The 23,240-nt window shown below is 41.4% G+C and overlaps 1 protein-coding gene across 2 annotated transcripts in view; it reads right to left on the reverse strand.

Moving 5' to 3' along the window:
* FSIP1 (fibrous sheath interacting protein 1) overlaps positions 1 to 23,240 on the reverse strand; it is an 83,899-nt gene that overhangs the window by 8,408 nt on the left and 52,251 nt on the right. The window contains exons 12-13 of one of the 2 annotated variants that reach the window (XM_082240192.1): positions 4,142 to 4,649; positions 1,638 to 1,696 (exon numbers count right to left, since the gene is read on the reverse strand). In XM_082240192.1, coding sequence (XP_082096318.1) covers positions 1,662 to 1,696; positions 4,142 to 4,649 — 543 coding nt within the window. In that variant the 3' untranslated portion in view covers positions 1,638 to 1,661. Of the gene's footprint in view, positions 1 to 1,462; positions 1,697 to 4,141; positions 4,650 to 23,240 lie in introns of those variants that run through there. The other variant, XM_082240191.1, reaches the window with a different exon arrangement.

The raw sequence follows: 23,240 nt of genomic DNA on the forward strand, positions 1-23,240 counted from the left end.
CCTATTGCTATTCAGCAACCGCTTGCTCATATTCTCCCCTTTACTCCCTTGTTGGCAATTTGCAGATTGTAAACCTACAGGCAGGGGGCTCAGGTTTATAATTATTGTTGAACAAGGAAGTATGGGTGATTAGTAATGATTAATGAATGCTAAATAAATCCCTATCTTCTTTTTTACTCAATGCTGAAATGGCAGAGCAATTCCCTACAAGATTTGCCAGACTAACAGGCTTTCTCCTGTTTGTCTCCCCACGGAGAGCCTCAAGGTCCATAAATAGCAACACCCTAGTGGTCCCAGGCCCTAAGGAAGTTAGATTAGCTTTAACCAGAGCCAGGGCCTTTCCAACTCTGGCTCCGGCCTGGTGGAACACTCTGCCTCATGAGACCAGGGCCCTGCAGGATCTGATTTCTTTCCGCAGGGCCTGTAAGACAGAGTTGTTCCACCTGGCCTTTGGCTTGGAGCCAATTTGATTCCCTCCCCCTCTTTCTTTTTCCTTTCTCCTCCTATGATGAGGCTGCATTTTAATATTTTAATGTTTCAATATTTTAATGTTGTATTTTAATCTTGTTTTTAAGTTGTATTCATTCAACTTGTTTTTATTATTGCTTGTTAGCCGCCCTGAGCCCAGCCTTGGCTGGGGAGGGCGGGGTATAAATAAATATTATTATTATTATTATTATTATTATTATTATTATTATTATTATTATTATTATTTCACACATGCGTTATTGGTGTCAGGATAAATGGAATGTGCATCTGAGTAGCAGACTTATTTTTTTACTTCTAACAGAATGTATGTTACAATGTGCAATTTAATATGACTCCCTGCCCACAGTTTTTCACAGCTGCCTGTACATTGACACTATGCTAATGCATGACTAGAGCTAATCTTTGATGATAAACCTGTGGACAGGGCCCATGCCTTTGTGGTGGTGGTGTAGTTGTGCACTGAGACCAGTCACTGTAGATGTTTTAAAAGTAATAAACAAATAAACAAACAAACCACAAAAGCAAACATAAAACTAATGGTAGCATTTTGCAGTTCTTCCTCGCTCAGATTTTTTTATAAATCATCATCACATAACATACAAGAATGAACATGTCCAGATTCATATAAGTAGCAGGGAATCAAGTTTCAAACAGAAAACAGAGGTACATTTGAGCATCCCATTCTCTGCATGCCTCCTGTTTAGATGAATCTGTCAAAGACTTATTCTGTGATATTTAAATATGGCTCACTGTAAGGAATGCGGACTTATGTCTCAGTTACATAAAAGCTGTTGCTATACTGCACGTATCATGAGAACCTAGGCATACAGTGTCATGTAGTTTATTTCCTAAGACTCGTCAAGATTTCATAATTAGAAATCAGGTAAAGGAGCCTAAAACCACATCTTTGGGATATTTAAAAATAAAAATAAAAATAAATAACATGCATGCAAGTTATTGATGCTGTTTCCAGAAATCAACAGATAATTTTTTATTTAGAAGTTCAATTGCCACAGGAAAGTAAGACAAAAAGCATTTACTATAGGAAAAACATTTTCACAGAATAATAAGCTTTTATGGCTCAGATCTGGATGATTTCTGAAATGATCTTAACTAAGTAAATCAATAACCAACGAAATAGACTTTACCAATGCAGTGAAGGTGGCAGCATATTACTCTTCAGTCATGTCTTCATCTTTCAGTTCATCTGTACAGAAATAAAACCATTCTTGGCTTATTGAAAGGCCTACAGTATTCAGAAGTATAAATGAAAAAAGCACCTGGATGTTATTGTTGCTGTCAGCCCACTCTGGGCACTGCTGGCCACAGACTAGGCCACGGGTAATCAATATGGTGCCCTCCCAATGTTGATGGAACATGACTCCCATCATCCCTGAACACTGAGAACACTGGCTATACTTATGGAAGTTTGAGTTCAACACCTTGAGGACATCGCATTGACTATTCCTGGCCTAGGGTATTTGCCAACCAGATGCCAGTGGGAAGCCAGGAAACAAGACCAGAGCACACTTTGTGATTCCAAGCAACAGGTGTTGAAAGGCATCCTGCCTCCAAAAGAGGTGGTAGAACATTGTGGCTAGTTGAATGCCTTGCTCTTTGATAATTGGCCTGATTTTCTTTCAAAGCTATCGAAGTGATCGTCACTACTGCCTGGAGAAGCAAATAATTTAACTATGCACTGTGTGAAGAAGTGCTTTCTTTTGCCTATCCTGAATCTTCCAACATTCATCTTCCTTGGATGGCCCCAAGTTCAAGTATTAAGAGAAAGGAAGAAAAACTTATCTCCATCCACTTTTTCCATACCATGTATTATGCAAAATTCATCTGCTTTCTAGCTTGTATGTCTGGGTCGCTGTCACATAATTCCTTACAGTCTACTAAAAATGGCAAATCCCAAACATTTAATCATGATGACCACTAGTTATCTCCCGCTTGGACTACTGCAATGCGCTCTACGTGGGGCTACCTTTGAAGGTGACTCGGAAACTACAACTAATCCAGAATGCGGCAGCTAGACTGGTGACTGGGGGCGGCCGCCGAGACCACATAACACCGGTCTTGAAAGACCTACATTGGCTCCCAGTACGTTTCCGAGCACAATTCAAAGTGTTGGTGTTGACCTTTAAAGCCCTAAACGGCTTCGGCCCAGTATACCTGAAGGAGCGTCTCCACCCCCATCGTTCTGCCCGGACACTGAGGTCCAGCGCCGAGGGCCTTCTGGCGGTTCCCTCATTGCGAGAAGCGAAGCTACAGGGAACCAGGCAGAGGGCCTTTTCGGTGGTGGCGCCCGCCCTGTGGAATGCCCTCCCATCGGATGTCAAGGTGATGGAAAACTACCTGACATTCAGAAAACATCTTAAGGCGGCCCTATTCAGGGAAGCTTTTAATGTATGATATTTTAATGTTTTTTTGGTTTCTGTGGAAGCCGCCCAGAGTGGCTGGGGAAACCCAGCCAGATGGGCGGGGTACAAATAATAAATTATTATTATTATTATTATTATAGATGGGTACAAAGATACTACATTACAGCTAAGCAATATTGCTGTATTCCAAGTAAATGTTTCATTTGATAGAATACACTGTACTGGAGTTTGACCTAGGAAATCCTTGCTCGGCTATATTCTAACTTGGGAAAGTCAACTGCTGCTATATGAATAACCATAGCACAGGAGATGTTTCAGTCATTCTCTCATCATCCCTGACCATTGGTCATGCTGGTCCAACACCATCCCTAGATGTACTAGAGACATTAGGGAAGCAGAAGGGGTGCTAGACACTGATTATTATTTTTTGGCAGTAACCACGTATTTACTGTAGCATCTAATCTGCCTGTTGCTCTATAGGGGCTTTGCCAAAATCTTGTGAGAATTCTATGTCTTGCATTTATTCTACTTTTCTTTGCCTGGATAGTTCAAGGTGGTACATAAAGTTAAAAAGACTCAACAATAAAATATGTTTAAATGCATTCTTCATTCAAGTGTCATTCAGCAGCAGAGGCTTCTGTTAGAAAAGTCAAAATGACTGATGAGTACTCAGAACACTTTACCACAACGAAAGAGGAGCCTGGCCAATTTATACACATTAATTGACTTCTAAGGACTCCTGTGCATTACAGTGGTATGCTCAGAATAGAAAGACAATGTATTTCTACCCTTTGTTAATATTATTGGGCAACACAGGAAAACTTCCAGACACTAAACCAATAAAATTTTAAAATGATCTCTAACTAGAAATACCCATCACCTCTGTATTATTATTGAGCAATGCTACCAGTTCCTTTAAAAAAATGCAGTCAGTTGACCTTTTCTGCAACCTTTTACACATTTTATCGACACAATGAACAAAAGAAACAGGTTTACATATTATTAAAGAGATAATTCATCTGTGTATATCCAACTTTATTGCCAGCTGACATAATCAATCATTATTTTTAGTGCTTTTCCTGAGAACTAATCTCACAGCTATTTATGTCAGTTCAAGAATGTCAGAAAACATTTTGAAATTTTGTGTTATTTCTGGCATCGTTTTGTGCCTTATGAAAGCACATTAGTGCATACCTTCAATGAGAACCTGCTTGGGTTTTTTAAATCACAATCAAAAGCCTATTCCAACGGTTTATTAAGAACCTCACCTCCTCTGGTTTTCAATGGTATGCTAGGAATGTTGACATCTGTGGATGGCTCATTGTTCATGCTGATACAATAAAAAGGTTCATCAAGAAAAGAAGGCTTTTTCAGCCTGTCTGTGCTAAGGGCTATTGACATGAAGTAGTCCTCAGAGCTACTGGCATGCACAATCTCTTCCTCTTGGCTTTCTTGATTCTCATTTTCTTTTTTCTCTGACAGGTGAGATTCATCCAGTGCTCTGCTGAGATTACAGTCAGAAGTTTCCATCATTTCCTTTGAACATGTTTCATTATCTTGAGCATCCATCATTTCTGGGTTTGCCAGCTTTTCCACACTTTGGGCATCATCTGATGGAATGATGTCTTCAGCTGTGTTGCAACAGAGACTTGTTCGTTCAAGAAAGGATCCCTGAGATTTTGGCAAGGTAAGACTGTTTGCTCTTCTTGGGGTTTGCATGCATTCTTCCAGAAGGGCATTAAGCTGCTCTTCTGAGAGACAAGGCAGTACATCTGGCTGGAAAAACAAGGGGGAAATTCTCCCTGTCAAAATATAACTATAAATAATGCCTTCATAAAACAGCTTGACGACACACAGAAATAATGGAAGCATTGATCTCTGATGCCAAAGAGCATAAACCAGGCTCCAAAATGAAGGAAAAGTACCAGACAATGAACCAAGAATGATCTATAACTGGAAATACACCTCCCACCTGTGGATTAAAAAAATAATAATACCTGCAGCAACTTGCTACCAGCCTGAGCTGAGGAGCTTTTGGGAAGCAACCGGTCACAGAATTAGACACAAATGTCCTATTGATAGTGTGAGGACATGACTGGTCTAATTGTAACAGCATCAATACCTTAGCCACAATAGAGCCAATGTTTCCTAGCCCACCACACTGCAGCACTCACAATAGTCTTTAAGTGACATTTTAGAGGCCTAGTGAGAGCAGTGGCAGTGTAAGCTGCTATTCACCCACTTGAGTACGCGGCCACATGAAGTGAGGTCAGTTTTTGATGCTGCTACTTACAGAGGAGCCACCGCAGCCATTTCCAGCGACTGCAACATTGAAAAAGGAAAGTCATGGTAGCAGAAACGGCTGGCCCTGTGCACTTGTAGTATGTAGCTCCTTCCTATTAAAGTTTCCAAATGCGGTTGTGAAGAATTGCATGTTTGTGCAAAGATCCTAATATGAATGCTGAACATTGTAAGAATGGCCAATGCAGAGATGCCTGCATATGTGAGTGGAAAATATAGGGTCAAAACAAATACAATACCTTGTTACGCAGATGCAATAGTCATAACATATAGAGCACAACAGGCTGAATGGTAATGTTCATAACAAATTTTTTCCTGGTTACCTCCTAACATAAGAATCAAGTCCAGGATGTACACCATATACTATCCTTAAGCAAGGTATATAACCTATTTAATTAAATCCAGTGCAGATATATTTCTTCCTTTCTTAATACAATCTTGTTTGAATTCATATACAGTGGTGCCCCGCAAGACGAAATTAATTCGTTCCGCAAGTTTTGTCGTCTAGCGAATTTTTCGTCTTGCGAATCACGAAATCCCATAGGAATGCATTGAAAATCAATTAATGCGTTCCTATGGTCAAAAAAAGTCCAAACAAAGCCAAATTTGGTACAACAACAGTTTATTAACTGCTCTTTAAAGTCACATATACTGTAAAGAGCAGTTCAAAAATTGAAGGGAAAATAAACAAAACATGTCTTTGTTTTTAGACAAAGGAAACAAAGTCGCGAGACATTTTCGTCTTGCGAAGCAAGCCCATAGGTGAAATTCGTATTGCGAGGCAAATCGAAAACGGAAAAACCTTTCGTCTAGCGAGTTTTTTGTCTTGCGAGGCATTCGTCTTGCAAGGTACCACTGTATTACACAGTCCTTGAATATGAAACAAGGAAATATCTGGAAACCTTGTTCTGCCCGAGCCAGCTGCCTGAGCCAGCCAGCCTGTGTCTGCCACCATTGCTAGTCAACCTCATCAGCTGTATCGTCCATGACATTCCATGGACCTTTCCTTAATCACATTCGAGGACTGTGTAATATATGAATTCAAACAAGAATGTATAAAGAAAGGAAGAAATATATCTGCATTGGTGTTAATCTGCATTGGTAGATCTATTGGCTGTGCCTTTATCTGCCTAGGTACCCATTTTATTCTTTATGTTCAAAGTGGCTAACAATCTGGCTTAAAAAGGAATAAACACATATGCTTTAATAAAATCCATGAAGTCTTACAATATAAGCAATATATAAAAGCAGCATCAATAAATCAACTAAACAATCCAACGTAGCAATGATCAAAACTCAATGGCTGGTCACTTTACAGATGGTTAATTTAATCATTGCTTTGGGATCAGCCTGCAACTTGAATTTGTTATCAGATGCAAAGTTTTAAAAAAAATTAACTAATAACAATAATACAGGCAAATAGGTTGGTTTGAAGTACCTGCTTAAACACCAGAAGATATGGAGTCTGACAAATCTCCCCATTTAGGACATTCCACATCATGCAGAAAAGGCCCTGTTTCTGACTAAGATACCAAAAGGAGGAAATACATATTTCATGCACCAATCAGATATTCCCTCTTGCCAGTGCTAAGAAGCAGCAGTCTGAGTTTTATAGCTTTGTAACTAATTCTTACGGCAAGCCAAAAGGGACACCATCCAGCCAAACGTTTTAATTTCCTTGGCTTCAATGGAAGACATTTATGCACATAGTGAACCATCACACTGAAACTGAGTCTTAACTTTAAGTTGGGCCATGCTCTCAGTAAGTGATGGACACATTTTAGTACACATTTGACCAATTAACTTATGGATCGACAGAAAACTCACACAGAAATACTGACTGCTCTTAAAGAGAGCAGAGGGCCTTCTCGGTAGTGGCACCTGCCCTGTGGAATGCCCTCCCATCAGATGTCAAGGAAATAAACAACTGTCTGACTTTTAGAAGACATCTGAAGGCAGCCCTGTATCTGGAAGTTTTTAATGTTTGATGTTTCATTCTGTTTTTAATCTGTTGGGAGCTGCCCAGAGTAGCTGGGGAAACCCAGCCAGATGGGCAGGGTATGTATGTATGTATGTATGTATGTATGTATAAATAAGTAAATAAATAAATATTATTATTATTATTATTAATTATTATTATTTTGCGGTCACAAAAATAAATACCGGTATGTTAAACAAACAAACAAAAATGCCACTATTCCTTAATATACAGAAGTATTTCACTTCTTGAAATACCAGTATAAACATTATTATGAAAATAATACAATAAATTATTGTACATCTAGGGTTGCCACTTTTGAGTGTGAAGGCCTTTCAAAACCTTTGGATGGGCAAAAATTTAACAATATATTTGCCTTTCATGAAAATATTGTACTGCCAAGTACCTGTGAATTCCTTCTAGTAGCGCCAAATGGGATGGCTTTAAGTTACCCATCATTTGTTCACTTTTCCAATAAAAAATAAAATTCCAGTTTTGGAAGAGTGTAGTGGCAATAGAGTCCATCATCAATTTAAGTTACCATATCTATCCTTACTCCAAGCCAATGTGCTTACAATTGGTATGTAATTCTCCAAAGTATAGTGTGTGGATTTTTCTCTTCTGTGTCCAGCTACAATTGCTTATTCAGTAGATTTAGCCATAAAAGAACTCTTCAAACCTCCCTAAGGGCTTTCCTTTCTTCTCATATTTCTTGCTGGCGTCCTTATACAAACATTTCTTGTCAAGAAGTAAATCAGCTGAGGCAATCAGCACACAGGCTGACATTTGGACAAATAATTAAAAGATTGAGTTACGCTTGTGAGGGAATCTCTCTTTTTTTCATTTTAAACACTTGATAGTAGAAATGTATTGCAGCTATCCTAATGTTCAAGGGTTTAAGGGATGCTAAGGACCTGCTTAAATAATGTACCTGCTGTAGCATCGATATTGTTACTGAGGTGATGGATTCTTAGGTAAAGGTAAAGGTAAAAGGGTAAAGGGACCCCTGACCATTAGGTCCAGTTGTGACCGACTCTGGGGTTGCGGCGCTCATCTCGCTTTACTGGCCGAGGGAGCCAGAGTACAGCTTCCGGGTCATGTTGCCAGCATGACTAAGCCGCTTCTGGAAAACCGGAGCAGCGCACGGAAACGCCATTTACCTTCCCGCCGGAGCGGTACCTATTTATCTACTTGCACTTTGACATGCTTTCGAACTGCTAGGTTGGCAGGAGCTGGGACCGAGCAACGGGAGCTCACCACTCACTTCTCCTCACTTCTCCTGATGTCTGCCATATATACCTCCTGTGCTGTTCCAAATGGTTCCTCAACCCTCTTGAGCTGACTGGGAAGTAAGAACAAGCAAAAATCACATCTCCTTTCCTTTCCACTCTCAGAAGCCTTGGTTGGGTCTAAGAGCTTTCCCTCTTACTTATTTTATTACATTTTTTTCTTATGCCTTTCCATGTAAGGAGCTCAAGATGGCATACGTGTTTCTCTGCCACCCATTTAATACTCATAACAGCCCTTTGAGATAGGTTAGGCTGAGTCACAGTGATGGGCCAATGATCACCCAGCAGCATAGCTTAGAGAACATTCGACCCTGAGTTTCCCTAGTCCTAGTCTGACACTACACAAAACTTCTGCCATTTCAGTGTCAAGCACAGGCCTATCTGTTTGCCCGTGCTTTTTTAAAGGGTTAGAGCTGAATGTATTTGTGCATGTCTTGGTTTAAAGCTGTGGCTTTGGCTTTAGCTGTTCCTATTGTTTCAATGAATTTATATTTTATTGTGTTGTTATATGATTAATTATATTTTATTGTGTGCCCAACTTTGGGAAGAAGCCTTAATAAATAAACTGAAATATTTAGTAAATATTACTGTTGTAAACATTACTGTTGCAGGGGGTACTTGTTCTGTAGTCTGGGTCCTATTAGAATAGATAATGTGCTCCTTATTCTTCCTAATTTTTAGCAGGACAATGTCCCTATGTGTGCTACACTTTTTAATGCTGAGAGTGGGGGGGGGGAAGCATTCACTGTCAGCTGTGTTGGGTGCTTCCTAATGATTTTTCCTGCAGGTTTCTCTTTATGTAAGTTGCAGCCAGCTAACATGGTATTTCCCTGACCCCAGATGCCTTTTTCTACCTGAGGGTCTTTAAAGCTTAGCTGAATTCCTCAGCTGCATGAGTCTATAGGATAAATCCTGCTGCATGTGGTAGGAATGTGTACTTGTAATTACTTTCTGCACAAACCCTGTTCTGACTCCAAGCTTTCGAGCTCAAAGGTTTAGGGATTGTTTTCAGTGTCAGTACTGAAAAAGAGACAGGCAATCAGCAAAAATTAATATATGTTGCTTTTTCATGGCCCAGAACATTACTATGATAGACACGCTCCAAAAACAGATTCTGTCAAAAGTCCAGTCCTCAAAATGTGCCACCAAACTGGGGTCTAATTTTAAAAGTCATATTGATTTACAATATACAGTCAATGAGATATATGTGTATTCTTCATATAAGAAAAAAATGAACCAGAGGAATAGTTCAGGCATGTTGCTTCTACATTTCACAACTTTGGCTCAGAGAAACATTAATCCACTCTAATTACTCATTCTTTATTCCAGTTCCTTCTCACCCTTAAACTGCTGAGATGTATTAAACATATGTTATGTTATAAATATGGCTTTTAATCTCTTTTGCGGCAACTTGCTCCTTCCTTGCTGAAATAAATCTACTGTGAGCGTTCAATAATTTCTTGAAACTGTTTTTAATTTGTTTGATTGTTGTTGCTGTTGTTGTTGTTTTGGGGGAGGGGAGATGGGTCTGCGAAAGGAGCTGGGGGACCAATCACAGTGGCTGAGGGTAGGGGGTGGTATGGTGTTTAAGGTGGGGCAGGCCAGGTAAGGGGCACATGGCACAGGAAGTTGGGGACTATGCCACATGCCAGCACACACACCCCAAACCTGGGGAATTGTGAAACACTACAAAAAATTCAGAACAATATTTTAAAATTATACAAGTAAAGAGAACTGACACTAATCCATCCTGCAAAGTATAAAGTTATCAAAATCAGAAGGCAACTAGGACGTTCTGCAGCTCAGACCAGAACTAGATCTCACAAAAGGTACACTTTGAGCAGGCAGTGAGGAGAAGCTAGTCTCTTAGCCCCATCCCCTGCTACTTGACATTCTCAGCCAGCTCATTTATATACAAATATATACATATCCTCCCTTTAATTATTTAGCACTGTAGGCAAACAGATTTTATAAGAGTAAAATATGAATATTGTTTCACCACAGCTATGGCTCCAAACTTCAGTGAAACCAACACAGAGAGCCAAGAATGCTTAGATGTGGTTTTGTCTGCTTTCAATTACAAAAAGCCAATACGCTTATCAAGTTTGCACATGTTTGCTTTCATGTTCCGCAGAGTATGATATGAAGTGGCGTCAGTGCCCACTATCTCAGTGTTTATATTCTGGCACAAACTACTGAAAGATGCTAGGAAAACCCAGGAATAAAACCCACTCCTCTTGTAGCTTTCTTAAAGTGTTTGTTAATCGATGCTGTGCTTAACAAGGAATTTTGAATAATGCTCACCCAGAGAGGTACTTAAAGTTTAACAAATGCGCATTAAACCTCAGAGTTATTTCATTCATATGCTGATGGTTACAGTTGGAGAAACTGGAAGAGCAACAGCAGTAGGAACTCTCTTTGCAGCGGAAATATATCATAACATCTACAGTGCTCATGCAGACACTAAAGATAAGGGGTTTACTCGTCCCCCTTTTGATTCTAACTGACAATATCCCGAAAGAAAGAGTAAAACTATTTTTCTATGCAGGGACTGTGGCTAGGGTACTAATAGCCAAGTACTGGAAGGGTGACCATATACCAACTAGAGAAGAATGGCTACAAAAGCTGAGTGAGTATTTGGAACTCGCTAAGTTGACTGAATAAGGGACGCGGGTGGCACTGTAGGTAAAACTTCAGCACCTAGGACTTGCCGATTGTCAGGTTGGCGGTTCGAATCCCCGTGGCGGGGTGCGCTCCCGTTGCTCGGTCCCAGCGCCTGCCAACCTAGCAGTTCGAAAGCACCCCCAGGTGCAAGTAGATAAATAGGGACCGCTTACTAGTGGGAAGGTAAACGGTGTTTCCGTGTGCTGCGCTGGCTCGCCAGATGCCGCTTAGTCACGTTGGCCACGTGACCCAGAAGTGTCTGCGGACAGCGCTGGCCCCCGGCCTCTTAAGTGAGATGGGCGCACAACCCTAGAGTCGGACACGACTGGCCCGTACGGGCAGGGGTACCTTTACCTTTACCTTTAAGTTGACTGAAGTCTTAAGGAACAAGTCAATTAAAATAGTCCAGAAGGAATGGGAATGCCTAAATACCTACCTATTGAGTCAAGGTTCAACAACCAAGATTTGGTTGTGTTTAGAATAAATCTGTAAGTAGGAAAATGTCTCCTTATACCAAGATGAGGAATATATTGAAATACAGAGAAATTGCTTTAGTTATAAGAAATGAACCGCCGTGAGGTCAACGGAAGTCAAAAAAACAAAAGTATAATAAAAAGAGATTCACCCCAGAAGGGTCAGCATCTCGGCAGAGAAATGACATTCTGAGCTGTCTATTATTGTATTATATTAGTATTATACTTATGTTCTTACTTTTTGTGTTTGCTTTTTTGTTTTCTTTTTTGTTTCTTTGTCTTTCTTTTTTGTATTCAATTGAAATGTTTTTATACTTTGTTTCATTTGTATTTGCATAACAATTCAATTAAAAAATATTTTTAAAAAATACTCTTCCCCCTTGTAATCCTATACAGTATAGTAATTATTATTTATACAGTGCCTTTTAAGAGTATTCTAAAGTAGAAAGATGAGTTTCTGCCCACCAGTGTAGCGATACTGAGTTAGACAGACCAATGCACTGGCTCACTATAAAGCAGATTTCTATGCTCAAAGCACATTGAAATGAACAAAATAATCCAGTGGTGGGGAATACAGCATAAAAGATGTAGGCTTACAGTACAATCCGCTTTACGTTTGCGTAGAAGTAAATCCCACTGGGTCTTACTCCCAGCTAGGCAACCCTGGCTAAAGGTGCACATAGGGCTGCAGCCTTAGAAACCACTACATAGAAAAGAGCAATTGCTCAAATATTCGAGTATATGTTGGAGACAAAGAAAAATGAGACTGAACACTGGATCATTGTTTTCCCCTTTCTTAAATTTATGCCAGATGTACAAATAATCACTGTCAGCACCTCTATCATCAGCTGCATAATTAAATTCAAAGTGTCAGCTATCTCCCGTCTCCTCAAGAGTACAGGCGCATAATGTATACATCCCGCCAATGTGAACAATTTAGTGTCATCTTGCCAACTTGGAAGATGGGCTCACCATTTCTACACCGTTCACCTAAAGAGGAGGATTGATTGCAAGCCATTAGCATGAGCTTTTGTATGGATTTACAGCCAAACCTGAATCTGAGAAAGGGTTAACCAAGGAACAGTACAGCACTTATTTTCGGGGCTAGGATTTAGCCCTGGGATTTTGTAAAGTAAGAATGAAGAAGATGGTGCCTCAGAGCTTGTACCATACGTAGAGCTTTATCAGGTTGCAACTAGAAATCAAGGGCATTAAGATGAAACAGGAGACACAGAAGTCACAGTTTTTCCTACATGTTTGAGTGTGCATTATACACCCAATCTACTGTGTGCAATGCACCTGAAGCCCTGCTTGCTGTAGGAGAGTGATAGGTGACCTGTGGCTCTTCAGACCTCCCATCAGCCTCAGCTACCATGGCCAATGGTCAGGTATGGTGGGGACTGTAGCTCAGCAACCTCCGGAAGGCTGTATGTTTCCCACCCACCACCACTACAGGAGGTGGGGGAAGAGCACAAACAGGAGGTGGGTGGGTGTGTAGGGGAGGAACCATGGCTAATGAGCCTCCCACACCATCTTGCGATTCACAGCACAATTCTAAACATATCAGCTAGGATTTCAATGGAACTGCAGGATCGGTTAAAAATGTGACAACCCTGACTAAAGCATTGCCTAACCATAGTATTTTTGAGGGCTACCGCCATGCAATGAGTACATAGCTTGGTGCTAGTGCAAAGTAAGAAACTAAACTCGATGACCTGGGCCAGAGGAGCCCATGATATCTGAAGGAATGATTCAAGTACAACCCATAAACAATGAGGACAGTAAGGATATAACACTGGAGGCTGCAGGTTGTAATCTAAGCTCTTCACCACTCAGGAAGTAACCAAGACACTTTTGTTAATGTTAAACTTCAATCCAATTGATGAAGGGTAGCATTCATTCATTCATTAATTCACTCATTCTGCATACTTCCCTTCATCCAAAGATTTCAGGGTGGTTCACAGCATAAAAATACAGAATGACTCTACCCTAGCTTTTCAGCTAAAAGCAGCAGTGGAGAGGTGAGGAATGATGTGCCCTTCCTCTTAAAGTCCACTCAATTCTTACATGCCCTGATACCTGCTATGAGGGATCTGAGAAGACAAGTCCGCTCACGCCTTTTGATGCGGTGGCATTGCAGGAAGGCAGAGGCTTCACCAGGGCCCCGACAAGGGAAGTTGAACAGCGGTGCCCTTCCTGATAGGCAGTGGGGGCTTAAGCCCCCCCCCCACATCAGGAACTAGTTCCTAGCCTGCACCCAGCTTTGGCTAATGGGGATGCAGGCTGGGGACACGGGCTGTGCCGGGGGCGGAGCTGATGGAGCAGGTAGGCTTCCCTTGGATCCGCCTCTTGCCCATTTAAGCGTCCCACACCTGGGGCACTACCTGTTTGTTCCTTCATCAGGTTTCCCCACCCATCCACCCTCAGTTTAAACTGATAGTCAATGACTTTGCTGTGGCTACGGTGGTCGCCGTCCTTTATGGGGCCCGGTAGTAATTTGCCCACCCGGCTAATTGGCACTGACCCAGTGGTTTTGCCCAGTGGTTTTGGTAATCCTTTGTTTTGGATGGAGGGGAGGTTGCAGTCTCCACCTGCCCCTCCAAAGGCTGGGGTATCCCCTTAAAGGGATAAAGGGGGAGTGGCCATGTCCGCGGCACTCCCCCAGATGGCGGTCCCTGCGGGGGTCACCCTATTGGATGCAAGTCTTAGGAACCCCTGTCTGGACTGACCACATGTCACTTCTGGCGAGAGGGCAGTAAATATTTTGATTGTCCCATGCCAAACCTCTTTCATCTGTATTCAATAAAGTTGTGGCCTGTTTTGACCCAAAAAAGCAGCCTCATTGGTCTCTTATTTGCATGGGTTGGGGGATGGGAACCCAACACTTGGTCCTGCAAGTGCACAGCTCTGGAGCCCTATGTCCTTCTCGCTGACCCCATTTGCCTGTCTCTCACGCATTTCACCACGCAGCCGATTACTGCACCTTTCACTAAGCATAATCCCAAATGTACCGGCTACAGTTCCCACTGACACAAAGCTGCAATCCGACAAACCATGAGCGCATTCTTGTCTTGACGAGCTCTGTTCCGCAAAGGCACAAAGAAACACAGCCGCTGTAGCATGGCATTGAAACGCAGGCTTATCTGCATGTATTAAAAGTGTCAAAGAAATATCCAGACCAAAACTACGGCAGAAGGAATATTATTGCTGAATGTTTCAGTCGGCTCGTAGCTTTTTCTGATGAAGGCATATTGTCTCCCTGCTTTTCAGAGTAGCTCAGAAATGTGAAGGAACAATAAAAGGAAAGTGCCACAGTAAGTCTCCCCGCCCCTGGGATTGCTAAAGGTAAAACTTTCAGGGAGGACGAATCTCAGCATTTCAGAACAATCCTATGGATGCCTATTTCAGAAGTGAACCCTGCTGAATGCAGCTGCCATCCTATATATACTTGGGTACACATATGGGCAGACCTCTCCATTTAATTTTTCCAGTTTTCCAGTCTTAAGTTCATCTCCTGATGAAAATTTATCATTTTAGTGTGAATTTCTCCCAACAAACATACGGCTGTATGCAATTTTACCTAATGTACAATTCTTTGTGCAGCAGCTCCCCTGACATAATGCACTTTTGCATGTTATATTCAGTAAGATACGCATTTATGCACACTCTCCCTCAGTATATGCCTTTTTGTGCAGATAAACATTACTTGGCCAGAGACCTACATGACAAAATCTGGAGAATTTTGAATTTCAAAGGACAGCTGTGTTTCAGTTTGGATATTGTTTTGGAAAGTGAGAACTAGATTGGTTTCCCTTGAAAGGTGAACTGAATCAAATTTCTCCCCCATCCTTACTTGTAAGTAAGTCCCACTAAACTCAGCAAGATTTACTTCTGAGCACTCAGCCATATGATTGTGCTATTAGATATTTAGCATTAATTGGGTCCTGGTGAAATGAAATATAGAACTCATGAAGGTCTTAAAGATGACAGAGAGAGAGAAAGCAGTAATTTTCCACATAGGTAATTCTTTGTTATATGATTGTGTAGGGTAGATGTTTTTCATAGGTAAAAGGGTAAAAGTAAAGGACCCCCTGGGCATTTTTTCATGTCCCCGTGTTAAATACTGAATAATTTTACTGGAAAGGCTGCAAATATATTTTTTTTAGGCTTAAAATGAGCACAAGCATCTCAAAATCATGATACAATCGAGCATAAAATTCATTTCAGACGGATTATACAGATACTAAAAGTTTATTATTTCATACGCATCTTCAAAGCAATTCAGATAACATGTTAGTAAAACTTTGAGTGCCCAGATTGCAATGGAACATTTTTTGGGGGTGGGGCTAAAACAGGATTTCAACAGGGGAAATGCAACAAGTGCAGCATAACAATGCAATGATGGGGAAACTTTGACTTTAGTCTGTTGATTTTCTGCCAGTTATGTAACTAATAAAGGAACAAGAATTTTTTTCTTTGCCTTTTTAAAGGACAAAATGAACTCAATTAGCTTAGTACACTTGCTCTATGGAAGAATGCCAAGAGTCAACTTGTAAGAATCAACTGTCTGCATTTTCATTTAATTGTGTAAATTATTAATAGAACCTATGGACAGTAATAATCTACTTAACAGATCATTATTACCATTATGTTATCATTATTTATTCAGAGCCAAAAGTTACAGTCATTTCACACACCTCATGGCAAAAAAAAACCAGTTTGCTGCATTCACAATGTATTTTTTTAAAAAAAAAAAAATAATTAAAAATCCCATTCTATTATGAAAAAGCCTTTCAGCTTACATATAACTTTAAAATATGTGCATAAATTATGCATAAAAACACAACTAGGGGAAAAAAGAGCAGAAAATGAGTCAAGTTTAAAACAACAATGAAAAAAACACAGCAACTAAATGGCAAGGGGGCAGGTTATTTGCTTGTTAGTGGTAAGACATCATACAGTGCCTGGCAAGCCTCCCTCAATAAAGAGGTCTGAAATTTGGGGCACAACAGCTGAAAAGACACTTAATAGATCCGACTAACCTAACCTCTGGTTGTGGGGAGATCTCAAAACTTAATAAGCTAGGAAGGTTTAGTTTGAAGGAAGTGATCTTTAAGGCAGTGTGGTTCCAGATTGCTTAGAGTTTTGAAGGATAAAACCAGCACTTTAAACAGGGCATAGAAACGGAATGGGAGCCAGCAGAGTTCCTTTAAATTGATATGATGTGTTCCTTATGCCTTGTCCCAATTAGTAATCTAGCTGCCATATTTTGTACGTTTTCTGGGCCCTCAGCAGGGGCAGCCCACAGGCAACAAAACTACAGTAGATGCAGTGTGAATAATTGTAGCCAAACTATCCCTGTCTATATGGCAGGCTGTACAAAAAGCACTGTTCAATGCAGAATTCAATGTGGCCTAGTGCTTAAAGAATACTCACCTTGCTTTCAATTCAAAGATCCTACTCAAACAATTTTAAAAATCCAAACAGTTTTCCCAGAAGTAAGCACCATTTTCATTACACATCTCTTTCTCTCTTTCTGCCTGATTTTTTGTTGTTGTTTTGTTTTGCGGTGACGTAAGAGATGGCTGTAAAACTCCTACGTTAAAGGTTAAATATGATTTTGGTAAGATATATATTTGGGGGTTTCTATCCTCGTTCTTTCAGTTGGAATTCAGAGATTTTACACACCTTGCTGAGCACAGCTGCAATCTGACATTCCCCCCAGTAGCTTACCAATACCTTCGCTGGAGCCCTGGAGGAAACATTCTCACGGAGCTTGCAAAAGAATTCGCATTCCTTGTTAACTCTGTCCTTGACCTCTCATAAACTGAGCTCTTCAGTTCTGCCAAACTACACTCACATCTACACACATCCACAAAGCCTTTTGGGAACTGCAACCACATTACGGCTTTCTGCAAAGTAATTCCTGCAGCTGCAGGCTTTGAAACAGCACCTTCTTCCAGATTTAAGGACTAGATGAATTTAATGATCAGCAAATGAAACCCAATCCAGGTTTCCAAAATATATCAATTTTCTTTTTTTTAAAAAAAAGTATAAACACAATTATGACACTAATGAATGTGAATCTTCTTTTTGACTAAATATCCAGAAGTGGGAATAACAAGTGCAAGCTTATTCTGTGAACCGCCCTGAAACCTGAGGGTATAGGGTGGTATATTATTACTTATTATTATATTATAATATTTTAATTATATTGGGGGAGGGAGCCCCTTTGCAATCACAGGACTCATTGCGCAATGTGCTAGAATGACTATTTAATTTAGGTCCCGCTAGCACCACTGCTTAGTGTAGTTCCATTCTATTTTCAATAGCTCTTATTTATTCCTTCATGGGGAGGTCTTCTGGTTACTCTTGCTTCCCTCCTTATTACATTCGTTTTCACAAAATTTAACAGTATTGTCCAGGTAATTCTGCCAATTCCTGAAGCTGGGTAAATCAATTGCTCAAGTTCTGCAGTATTTCAAAGGGACGGGGGGGGGGGCTTTATATATTTCAACCAATGGTGTTTCAGAACAGATATCCCAGCTGAACTGGAAAGAGGAGCAATTTCCAAGTGCACCCTCTCCCTTGTTTTCTGCTGCTCCACGAGGCAGGACTAGAACCAATGGGTAGAAATGGTAGAGAAGCAGGTTTTGGCAAAACGTACGAAAAAACTTCCTAATGCTAAGAGGTGGATAATGAAATAGGCTGCCTCAGGAAGGAATGCTCTCTTCTTTGCTAGAGGGATTTAAGAAGAGGCTGGATAGCAAACTGTCAATGCCCTCTTTTGGGGGTGGGGAAATGTTGGCACTGTTCCAGGGGCCCCCGGAAGTCTGGCCATGGCCCTGGGCTCCACTGTCTCCCACCTCAGCCACAACTGACTGGACATTCTCACAAAATTAGTTATTTTTGTTGTTATTGCAGAGTCCTGTGCACAACGGAATGACGAACAGTACGTGCCACATGCTTAAAGTTGCTTTATTTTCAATTCATTGTTGAGAAATTACAAACATGCATCTTGCCTCTGCTGGAGCAGAGAAGCAACCATCCTTCTCCTCGGAAATGAAGAACACCGAGAGAAAAAAGTGAAAAACAGGAAACCAGTGTACGTCACATCCAGCTTCCCATTCCCGTGGGAAAACCCAACAGTACTCTGACTGTGGAATGTAAACATTGTCTTGTGACAAGCACTTCACTGCACAGTGAAGAGAGCAGAAACCAACATCCTCCCCCTTTCTGTGAACATCACTGGGCAGCGTGTTCATAGAACATCAGTACAAACCCAACTTCTGTACATAGGTACAGTGTTGATCCCTTGATACAATCTTGGACAATACATCAGCAGGAATTTCATTACCTGGCATATAGGACACCGTTACGAGTCCCTTCTGAATATGTTCCCTAGCATGTTGCAACTTCAACTGCAAGTGCTTCGTGCTTTGCTTACAACCTTCCGAATTCAGCAAAGCCAAACATGCTTTGTTGTCCTGGTAAACCTGGATTGGACATTTGACAGGAATTCTCATGTCTTTGCACAATTGTAACAACCATTCACAATCCTTAAGTGAATAAGACAGTGCATTCAGTTCAGCTTCACAAGTACTTAAGCTAATTGTTGTTTGCTTCTTGCATGACCAATCAAATAGACTCTGATTGTACATGTAGCAAACTCCAGACGTACTTTTCCTGTCTGTAGTGTCACTTCCAAAACTTGCATCTGCAAAAATCTCAAGACCACCAGACTTCTGATTGTTAAATCTCAGTCTGTAATGCATAGTGCCTTTCAAATAGCGTGCTATGCGTTTCAGAGCTTTCCAATCCTTAACAGTAGGATTGTTAACCTGTCTGCTTAGCAAATTACAGCTAACAGCAATGTCAGGTCTTGAACATCTGGCAATGAAGTTTAGCTTGCCTAGCACACTTCTGTACAGTGTAGTGTCAGAAAATGCTTCTTCAGTGTCTTCTACCTGATAACCTGTTGTCATCGGTGTGTCTACAGGGTTAGCATCCATCAGGTTTAGTTTGCTTAACACATCAGCAATTTTCCGTGACTCGTGTACTAGAATGTTACCACTTTGATCTTTCTCTATTTCCAGAGATAGGTAGTTGTTTACCTCACCAAGATCTTTCATGTCAAAGTGCTCCTTTAGTTGAGCTAGGGCGTTATTGTACATTGTGACATCTTTCCAAAAGAATAAAATATCATCAACATAAAACAAACAATACAGCTTCTTTTGCCCCTCCTCTTTGACAAATACACATGGATCAGCTTTCCCTTGCTTAAAACCTAGAGAAAACAATGCTTCAGTGAGTTTTGTGTGCCAACACCGTGCACTTTGTTTGAGACCATAAAGGGACTTCTTCAGAGCACAAACAAATCCCTGTTTTACCTGTACGCCATCAGGTGGAAGCATATATAGTGATTCACCTAGAGATCCGTATAAAAACGCTGTATTTACATCGTGGTGACTAATGTGAAGATTCTCCTCTGCAGCTAGCTTGAGCATAAGCCTAATGCTCTCATATCTCACAGTGGGTGAGTAGGTCTCGTGATAGTCTTCACCTGGTACCTGTGCAAAACCTCTGGCTACCAATCTGGCTTTGTGTCTGACTATCTTGCCATTTTGATCAGTCTTCGCTTTGAAGACCCATTTGCTTCCAAGCAGTTTCATTCCTGGAACTACTGGAACTAGCTCCCAAGTTTTGTTCCTTTCTAAGGAATCAAGCTCAGCCTTCATTGCATTTAACCATGGCTCAGCTTCCTTAGAATCCAAATCCTGGATTTCTTGGAAACTTGAAAGTTCAAATACCTTCTTGGAGCTTTTAACAGCTGCTACTGCTGTCTTAGCAAATTCATCAGCAAATCTCTTTGGAGGTCTGCCTTTAGTGGCTCTTTGTGACCTGCGAATTAGCCTTTGGTCTTCAACACTCTCCTCTTCCTTCTTAGGAGAAAAGTGACCTATTGTGAACAATGGTTCTTCTAATTCCTGATCAGAGCTTTCAGGGGGTCGCATAGAGGCTTTCGCACTCTTGAAATCCTCTGAATCATCCGATTCAGTTTCAGACTCAGAATCAGAACCTTCATCAGTGGGTGTGGGTTGTTGTTGCTTATCCTCAGTCTCATCACTGTCATCAGGATAACATTGGAAAATTCCCACATTCTCCCCCCACTTGGCATTGTACTCAACACTTCTTGTGAGCTTAATTGTCTTAGAGTCAGTCATCATTATTCTGTAAGAACCTTTCTGATAACCTAGAAAGATACCATGCAATCCACGTTTGCCTAACTTGGAGCTTTGTGGTGAATGAATCCACATGTCAGAACCAAAAATTTTCATGTGTTTGATGTATGGTTTCTTGCCAAACATCTTCTCATATGGGGTACAACCAATCGCTGAAGATAACCTGCGATTGTAACTGTAAACAAAACACGAGAGAGCTTCGGCCCAATAACTCTCTGGAAGATTTGCATCATGCAGCAAGGTTTTTAACCCTTGAAGCAATGTTTGATTTGCCCTTTCGCAAAGTCCATTCTGCCATGGCGAGCGAGGACTGGACAAATCGTGTTGAATTCCTTTCTCAGTCAGAAAAGCTTCAAACTGCTGAGAAGTGAATTCTCCCCCGCGATCTGTGAAAAGAATTTTTATCTTCTTTCCATGCACATTTTCCAACCAAGCACAGAATTCCTTGAACCTTGGAAAAGCCTCTGATTTCTGCTTGAGATTGTACACATAAATATACCTGGAAAATGCATCAATGAGAACCATGAAGAACCTGTTGCCACCCAAAGAGGGCGATAGTGGACCAACTAAATCAGCATGAACAACATGGTATGGTTCTGTAGCTTGCCTACTAGACACCTTACCTTTCGCAGCCATTTTCACCTTCTTTGCTGCGCATGCTTTGCACTTCATGTGGTACCTGCAGGGTTTAATAGTCATACCTTCAACCAAGGTAGGCATTTTAGATACCGCCTCAAAATGCAAATGACCAAATTTCCTGTGAAAATCATGAATACATTCTGCATGCAAACTTTTGTTAGAACCTGCAATGCAACAAGTGTCATTCTGCACAACATCATCATAATACAAAACAAACAAACGATCAACACATTCAGCATGCAATACATAATCGTCTTTCTTTGTGATGGTGCATTTCTTGTTCTTGAAGGAAACGTCAATGTTCCGTTCATTCAGCTGCATCACACTTAGAAGATTGTGTGTGGCATCTGGAACATAAAGTACATCATGTATCGATAAGTCCAAACTGTGAAGAACAACAGTTCCGTAGCCTTGACTGGGGATCGTGTGGTCATCCGCCTGGTGAATCGCACCTTCCTGCGGTGTAAAAGACACGAACAGTCTCTTATCGTTGCACATGTGGTGGGTAGCTGCTGAATCAACAACGAAGAAAGATCTAGACGTCTTCTGGACCTTTGCGACCTTTGGAGTGAAACGTGAGACCATTGCCTTGTGCTGCGTTGTCCTGGACACCGGACCTTTGCCTTTGCTTTGGCCTTTTCCACGCGATGAGCTTCCGCTGCGCTGCTCTGTCTTGGCCCTGGGATATTTGCATTCCCTCTTCATATGGCCTAGACGTCCACACGAGTAGCATTTCACTGCCTTCAAAGCTTTGGCGCCCTCTGGTGGTTCCACTGCATTCTGGGATGACGTCTGTGAAGACTCCCCCTTATCCATGCAGCTAGCACCCCGGCGATCTGCTTCATTCTGGATCACGGCAGTAACATAGGCTACTGTGAGCTGAGCAGTTGGTTGAACAGCAATCTGAGTGGCAACGGACTCCCAACTTGGACCCAAAGAATGTAGTATCATGAAGGAATACACAGCCTCTGGAAAGTTGAGTCCTCTCTGTTGCAACTCATGTCTCAGATTCTGCATCTCCATCAGATGTTTACGCACATCTCCACCTTCAGCAAGAGCCATACCATGCAGCTTGGCATAGTAGTACATTGAGGAACCAGCTTCCGTCCTCAAGTGAGCCTCTCTTAAAGTGTCCCAAATTTCTCTGGCTGTGGTCTTTCCACGCAACAGACAGAGCTCTTCTGGGGATACTATCAATGTAAGCGTTCCCCTTGCTTTGGAATCCTTAGCAGTCCATTCAACTGTAATTGGAGCTGGGGGGTTGTTTGTAATAACATTAAACAGACCTTCCTTCCGCAGAACAGCCTCTGCATAAAGTACCCACTCTGTGTAATTCTTCTTATTGAGCTTAGGAATCCCAAAAGCATCAGCCAGCTTTGCTTCAGCCATCATTGCTGCTTTAAACAAGCTGCGTCACAGTACTGCAGCTTCTTCCAAAAGCACTTTTTAAAAGTACTTTCGCTTTCTCAGCCATTGCCTGTATCGCGGCAAAACGGCTTTAAAAGTTCAAAGTCCAGCCATAAAGCCATAAACTAGAAACTGGCAGGCTGCCAGGCTGCTCCGGGCAGCATGAGCACATACCTTCATCAATCAAACTTGACGCGCAGAGCAGATAACGCGATCCGTTCCTCTGTACCTCTGCCGGCATTCCGACTCGACTGCTGGAGTCTTTGTTCCTCAGTTTGATTTACGTCTTTCTGGGCCCGATAACCAAAATGTTGTTATTGCAGAGTCCTGTGCACAACGGAATGACGAACAGTACGTGCCACATGCTTAAAGTT

The sequence above is a fragment of the Podarcis vaucheri genome (assembly GCF_965113315.1).
Source record: "Podarcis vaucheri genome assembly, chromosome: 1".
NCBI lineage: Eukaryota > Metazoa > Chordata > Lepidosauria > Squamata > Lacertidae > Podarcis > Podarcis vaucheri.